Source organism: Schistocerca nitens, chromosome 6, assembly GCF_023898315.1.
Source record: "Schistocerca nitens isolate TAMUIC-IGC-003100 chromosome 6, iqSchNite1.1, whole genome shotgun sequence".
Lineage (NCBI taxonomy): Eukaryota > Metazoa > Arthropoda > Insecta > Orthoptera > Acrididae > Schistocerca > Schistocerca nitens.
In genome coordinates this window covers 620,252,247-620,260,322 of record NC_064619.1, presented here as the reverse complement: position 1 = coordinate 620,260,322, position 8,076 = coordinate 620,252,247, and the positions used below count along the sequence as shown (strand labels likewise).

At 40.1% G+C, this 8,076-nt stretch overlaps 1 protein-coding gene across 1 annotated transcript in view; it reads right to left on the bottom strand.

Moving 5' to 3' along the window:
* Window positions 1-5,506: 5,506 nt before the first annotated feature.
* Window positions 5,507-8,076, bottom strand: part of LOC126263528 (serine-rich adhesin for platelets) — a 245,304-nt gene continuing 242,734 nt past the window's right edge. The window contains exon 19 of the mRNA XM_049960622.1: window positions 5,507-7,584. Coding sequence (XP_049816579.1) covers window positions 7,421-7,584 — 164 coding nt within the window. The 3' untranslated portion in view covers window positions 5,507-7,420. The remainder of the gene's footprint in view (window positions 7,585-8,076) is intronic.

Genomic DNA, 8,076 nt, shown 5'->3' with positions numbered 1-8,076 from the left:
AGCTTGAATTTTGTGTGTATGTTTGTGTTTGTTTGTGTGTCTATCGACCTGCCAGTGCTTTCATTTGGTAAGTCACATCATCTTTGTTTTTAGATATAAAAGTAACTTTAAATATTTTCCAGCTCAGAAACCAATTGGAATAGGGCATATGTCCATATTTAGTTCTTAGCTTCAAATGATCATTCTTGTCACATCTCTGAATATTTACCATTTCTCCTGAGACAATCTTTATACATGGACTATGGACTATCATGTATGTTAAAACAATTGTGTGATATACATACCATTATATTTAATATCCTGTCCACCCAAAGTAATTAAAAACAAACCAACAACAGCAACTATAAATGCAACAGACATAGAAGAAGACGTAATAGTAGACTTAGGCAGAACACTCCCACAACAAGGAAACAGAAGAGCAACACAAGATGACGGCAACTAAAACAAATCAAGTAACGATATAAAGAATAAAGAGCTGAATGTGGATGAAGAGATTCTCAGTCAAGAAAGCAAGTTTCAAACTGCATCAGTGTGCCAAGAGTGCAGAGAACAGAGTGACACATCAACTCGCTGGGTGGTCTGCTCCATGTGATCTCATCTGCGAGAGCAGCAGGGAGCAGTGAGCTAGTTCGCAATCCGATCCATAAGAGTGGTGGGGACTAGTGAGGTACTTTGCAATCTGATCTCTGAGGGTGGTGGGGAGCAGTGAGCTAGGGAGACGGCCTATGGTCTGATTGTTGATAACTGTGGGGAGCCTGAGTTGTTGGGAGAGGGGTGACGCCTGGATCACTTTGCGATACACTACAACCACACGGTGGCTGAAGACCACACCTTCTATGATCACTGGCAGCACTTTCTGAGCGTGATACTAAGTCAAAGGATAAGAAGTAACAAATCATTCAAAAGTATGGAAATATTTATTGAGCTTCTGAAATCTGAGATATTATTTTGAAATCCAGTGTGGAAACATGATGCTGGAAGTGTTTTTTGCCTTGATGTATCATACTGAAGTGCTTGTCTCTCATTTTCCATGGTAGCCGCACGGTCAAAGCAGTGGATTGTGAAGTGCAGGTGGCCCGGTTTGATTCCCAGTTGGTCAAAGATTTTTTTTTTCCCACTCAGAGATTGGGTGTTTTGTTATGCTTACTTTCATATTGTCATAATTAGTATTACTATTGAGATGGCTGAATGGGCATTGCTCAACATCCAATAAACTGAAAAAAATATATGGAGCTTTCATTATTTTCTGTTTTCATGGGTGAGGAAACCTTCATGTACTAGTAAGGTATGCAAATCCACAAGTGCACATGGTCTATAACACATTTTTGTAGCTTGGACAACATTTTCTGAAGGATATGGGGTGGGACACCGTTGCAACCGCCTAGCACACAATTTTCAACGTGCTCATTAGAGTCACCAGAGATGCATTTTGAGATCAGATGAGCTACCATTCATTTTTTCCAAATCGTCCATCATCCACTCCTTAGAAAGCTCTGGCTCTTTGAATCAATTCAGGAGCACACTGCCCATCTGTAGTGGGAGGTGGAACACAACTTTATGTGATATGGGTAGGATTGTGGATGGGATATCCCTCATTTCGGGGACGGCATGAGGTAGTAGAAGCTCTGGTAAAGGATGTGGTTGAGCTTTTCAAAGCCAAGGTGATACTAGGCAATCAGAGGAGTATTGTTCAGTGACTGGTTAACAGGTTTACTGGTCTCAGAGAAGGAGATGGCACAGTAGATCTATGTATGGATGAGCTAGGAAGGATACTGTCAGTCATTAAAGGTTTTGGTAAGACTATCAGTATATTTTGACAACTCCTGCTTTCTTCTGCAGTTTGTGGCATCCATGGGGGACATGACTGTAAGAGAGAGTCTTTTTGACATGGGTGATAGCTATCAAAATTGAGGTATTGGAACAAATGTATTTATGAATCCATATAAGAGGTGGAGATAGACATCTAGAGTTGAGTTGAGAAGAACCAGGTGAAGTGCATTTGGGAGTGAATTTTGAGGCTATGGAGAAAAGTTTGTCCCTGCCATGAGTTCAGACCCTGAAAATTTCGTCAATGAAACAAAACCATTGTAGGTGTTGACAAGATGAGAGTACTTCCTCCAGACAGCACAGAAATAAGTTTCCACAAGATGAGGCCATGTGAGTACCTGTACAAGTAATATGGATTGTTTATAGGTTTGCCTTTGGAAGTGAAATAATTGCACATCAGGATGTTGTTGGCTAAGAGAATTGGAAAGAGGTGGTGAGTTTGGTATCAGGAGGACACTGGGAATGGTAGCGTTCCGTAGTCGCAAGGCCACAGGCCAGGGGGATATCGGTGTATGAGGACATCACATTTACAGGGGTGAACAAGGAGTCTGGTGATAAAGTGACAGGAACTACGGAAACACAGTGAAAGAAGTGAGTGGTGTCTTGACTGTGATATGGAATATTATGGACAATAGTTTATTCTAAGGGTACCTTGGACCAAGACACAATGGGACGATCAGGAGGGAGACCAGTGACGTTGGATTTGTGAAGTTTGGGGAATATGTAAAAGGTATGAGTGCAGGGGGTTTGCTGGTGTGGGGAGGGGAACAGATTCAGGTGTCAGGTTTTGAGATGGATCTAAGGCCTTGAGGAGCTGCTGGTCTCATGGGATGGGATCATGGTCATAAGATTTGTATGCAAAGTTGCTATGGTTCATTATCATTGTGGTGGAGCCTTTGTCTGTGGGAAGGACAATAAAATGTGACTTGGATTTCAGATTACAAATAACTGTGTGTTCCAAGGAGCCTCATCCCATTCCACCAGCATCCACTGGCTCATGGTTGAAGGGAAGTTGGAACTGTTTGAAATGAGGGGTTAGGTTGGCTGTTTTCAGAGGAGCATGTGGCAAGAAATGTTGCCACTGCAGATTAAGAATGAGTAAGGGAAAGATGGTTCTTCTATAAGTCCTGGATTGTTTAACTTAGGTTTAAGGCGAAAGGTGAAACCTTTAGAAAGTATTGAGACTTCTGCAGAATTCAGAGTTTTGGCACAAAGGTTAGCAATAGTGTTACAGGACAGACATTCAGGAAGAGTGTGTTTCATGGAGAGTGGAATGAGTTTTCAGGGATGTGGAGACAAGAAGAAGTCAGCAAGGTATGGTTGGGAAGCTATGAGAGATCAGTGCGGGAGGAGGGGTGGGGTGCGGTGGGGGGGGGGGGGGGCAGGACCAGAGTGGTAGGCTACAGGTAATCCCATGGAGGCAGAGGACGGGAGTAGCTGGGGCAACTTCCTCAGATGATGCTGGGAATGCTGTTCCATTGTTGAAGGGCAAGAGTTTCTATTGCAGAAAATGCATTAAGGAAGTTGTGGATGTCCATGCACAGAGGGTGTGAGGCTCACATCGTGGTCCAACACAACATGCCTGTCATACTGGGCAGCCTACATATATTCATACTGGGCAGCCTACATATATGGGCCTGGAAAACTCTTTCTTGCCACTGACATGCAGACTGCCTCAAAAGTAGGTTGATTTGACACAACAGTTCTGTTTCCATACAATATGCTTGGTATGCAGGGTAGCCCACTATTGGAGTTAGATTTAGGAGGTTATAAAGCCCACAGCGCTGATACTCGTGAAGCCTGCTGCTTCTGTGTGAAATCAATCTGATGAATCCCAGACACATGCATATACTCATTCTCTCTCCCTTTCTCTCTGTCTCCAGATACACCTTTGATCTAGAATCTCATTGAACAGAGTAGAATTGTCTTCACTAATGAGTCCCGCTTCAAATTGAGCCCCAGTGACCAACAGAGACATGTCTGGAGATGGCCCAGACAGTGGTGGGATAGCAGCCTGACTGTCACCTACCATGGGACCTAACAGTGAGGAGTGATGGACTGGTGCCATCTCTTTTCTTAGAAGGACCTCTTTGGTTGTCATCTGCAGCACCTTTATGGTGTATCAGTTAGCAGTATGTCAACAATATTCTACACCCCATTTTAATGCCCATCATGGCAAGCCATCCTGAGCTTACACTCTCACTCTCTGTCTCTCTCTCTCTCATGGCTTGCCATGAAGAGCATTAAAATGGTGTTTCGAATATTGTCAATATACTGTTGACTGCTTTTCTGTAAGGGTGCTGTGGATGACAACCAAAGGGTTTTCTAATAAGAGAAATCTCCCTCCTGTCCATCACTCCATCATTCCTTGTTGTTGGATCATATGGCAGACTACAGCCAGGTTTTTATCCCACTGCTATCCTGGGCATCTCTAGACACACCCCTGTTGGTCATTGGAGCTTAGTTTGAAGTGGGACTCATCAGTGAAAACAATTCTACTCCAGTCAATGAGATTTCAGGCCAAAGATGTGTCTGGAGATGCCCCAGAAAGCACTTGGATTTCAACCTGACTGTACCTGCCATATGGCCCAACAACCAGGAATGATGGTTGGGAGATTTCTTTTCATAGCAGGGCCCCTATGGTTGTCAGCAGCACCCTTACAGCACAGCAGTCTATCAATGATATTCTGCGCCTTATTTTGTTGCCCTTCACAGCAAGCCATCCAGGGCTTACATCCCAGCACACAGAGTTTCTACTGCTTGTTTTTACACTTGCCAAACCCTACCTCAGACAGCAAGCTGACCACATCTCTCCAGAATTAAAACTATTTGCATCATTATGGGCAGGACCCTTGAACCAGATCAGGATTTTGACAATCAAATGCACCAATTGGACATAATCTGACATGATATCCCTCAGGAGAATGTCCAACAACTCTGTCAATCAGTGTCAAGCTGAATAACTGCTTGCATTAGGTCCAGAAATGGACCAATGTATTTCTGGCTTGTTCAATTTGTGAAGCTCTTTCTTTTGAGTAAATTATTGAGTTCCTCTGAAAATGTAATCATTTGTTTGTCTGTACATGTACTTACATCTACTGATTTACATCCCTTTCAGATAATTCCTTTGGGGTGTACTGTTCTTTTTTGTGTTAGAATGTGTGTCTGTATGCTGTATTCTGTGCAAGCATGATTACCTACAAGTTCTCTGTCCATATGAAAAACCACCACCAAACTGTGGCCAACAGTCAACTATACCACCTACTCACTGAACTTGCCACTCAACATGATGTGCTTCACTTTAATGACTGTTTCACAGTTGTGCCATCTGGGTTATTCCCACCAATAACATAACTGAACTGTGCAGGTGGGAACTTTCCCTGCAACACATCCTTCATTCCTGTAACCCTCCTGGCCTCAGCCTTCGCTAGTCCATCATCCACCTTTCTATGACTCCCGCTATGGTACACACATGCCTTCTGTACTAGAATAACCCCTTCCCCCTCCCCTCCCCCATGCCCAGTTACCTGTCTCCCTCTCCCGTCCATTGCACATCATTGCCACCACCACCCATTCCAGCAGATTGCTGCTCATGTCAGACAAAATCACACGTAGGTTCTGGCAGCTGGAGAAAATCACCATGTATATTTGAGAGTTGTATAAAATGAAAAGAAAAATGTATAGAAACCACTTACTGGTCTTTATTTCAATGAAAATCTGCACAAATATATTACAACATAAATTCAGAGCATAAATTCTTAAAAAGTAACAACTGCTATTGTGATATAGCATTTAGCAATTCAACCAGTCACAATATATCAGCTTTATCAAATCCATTCAAATCAAATCAAATCAATAGCACTACCCATTTTACTCTCTACTTTCTGGAAGAATTATTTTTAGACAGATATAATGTGTTTCAAGTTGTTAAATGGGGAAATACCATAAACACAGTTTTGAAATTTACTGTTTACTGTCTCATACTCTCAATGAATAAGTATAAAACTCACTACAACCTATTCTGAAACAAATATTATCTGCCTTAGATACCGACTTAATACCACAGGCATGATTATGGGACTGAACAAATTTCAATGCAGATTATGTTCAATAAAATAACAGTGCTCCTTTTTTTTTTGTAAAAGCTGCTCTGGAACATTTGATCATTACAAAACTCTTCCTCTCAGTATCACAGAATACTGACTTTTTACAAAATGCACCTAGTGTTAAAAATAGCAACAATTTTATATTAATGGCACAATACAGGAATTATAGTGTCAATAGCACCACGAACATCAATATTAATGTTACATTTGCTTACATTCTGTCAAAAAATTGTTGACAGCCCTTCCATATATACAAAAAATTACAGTACGTCACACCTAAACAGCAGTACTCAGATAGTGTGCAGATGTGTTTTTATGGAGAAAAATTTTTCAGTGGGGTGTTTTTTTTGTGGAGAGAATAATTTGTACTGAATAAACACATAGGTTCGAGAATCAGACCTGTCACACATATCTACATCTATATCTGCTTGGAAGTTTCAAACTGTAGATGACATAATTTCAAAAAACTTTCAAAACATTTAATTTCTTTGTCACTCTACTGATATAAAATTTCCTCAGTATGGCTAACTGGCAGGGCAGAATAGACATTTGTTGATACAAAATGAGGCTTGCATATTGCTCTTTGAACATAATATGAGACATTTTGTGTGATCTCATTACAATTGTCTGGTTCCTGTTGAAAAAAATAACATCGGTGTATGTGATGATTGCAATGTGGCAAATATTCTCACAATTAGTTAATATTTCAGATATTCCTAGGAAAGATAAGAAAACAGTATTAAAATATGAGCTACAAAGCACTGTTAAATGTTTAATATATACATTCTTTTAACATATTTCATTTCTACATTGATGAAGCTGCCATAGTTAAAGCAGCTGTATCTATAAAATTCTGAAGAAATAACACAACAATAAATTATTACATACAACACAATTGTATTAACAGTATGAATAATATTCATGCTAACAGTAACATTTCTCCTAAAAATATATATTTATCTATGTATTTATCAATAACAATTTTATGTGCAGTTGCCTTCCAGGTCAGTAAGTGCAAAACACTTGGTTGATAGTTCACTGTCACTACCATCTTTACTATGGTTAACAGCACTATCTGGAAGACATAGCTGGATTAATTCACCAAATAAATTTTCCCATTCCTTCGTACAAAGTTACAGGATTTAGTAGTATGATACTCAGATACTGTAGTTAAAATAAACATACACTATGTTGATGCATACATCACATTGCACACATTCCCCTATGAAATGTAAGTTTCTTTCAATGTCTGCATTTTACAGTGACAGTTAACTGTCACTTATATTACATACAACACTTACAGTGCAACTTTAGCAAACCACTGAATCATCTGACGTTGATACACATTCATCAAGCATTTTTTTCTACCTGCTGCTCGTTGAACATTGTGAAGCAGCAGATGATACCTTATGTTGTGATCATTTCCACAGTTTTATTTTAGGAATCCCAATTTCACACTTTTGGCACAACCTACATTCTAATTAGTGTCACACTGCAGCTTTTGGCCTGATAGAAATAGTGACAGGACCACTTGGCAGCTTCTTCATGAGTGTCCAGGCTTCAATCCTAGTCATGTTGGTGACATCAGAGCCAGCCACTGCCAGAAGTTCATCTCCCGCTTTCAGCTGCCCCTGCTTTTCAGCTGCTCCACCTGTAGCATTACAGACAAAAATTTGAAGTCAAACATCTACTTTTTTTAAGCCTATCCAACACTGAAAGCACCTCTATGTGACTCTATATAGTTGTTACAACATTCTCTGTGTTTCATCAATATACAAGACTTGAGAGAACAGACATTAATAGTTGGAGGACAAAAACCCTGAAAGACTATTGCAAATGAAGCTCAAGTAGACCTCACAAACAATTTGCTATCTGAACCTCTCCAATTATGCTATTGTGTTTCTACTGAGCATAATATGTAAATCAACGGAACAGAATATATATTAATGTAATGGGAAGTCCTTGGTGGAATATAAATAATGGAAGTAGTTAAGGTAACAACTGATTATATAGTTGAAGCATTTTGTCATCAACAGATACATAAACAAGACAAACATTGATAACTTCTGAATTATGTCCTCCTTTTGAGCTAACTAAAGAATACACATACACAACTACATCTGTATGGCTACAATGTTCGGTC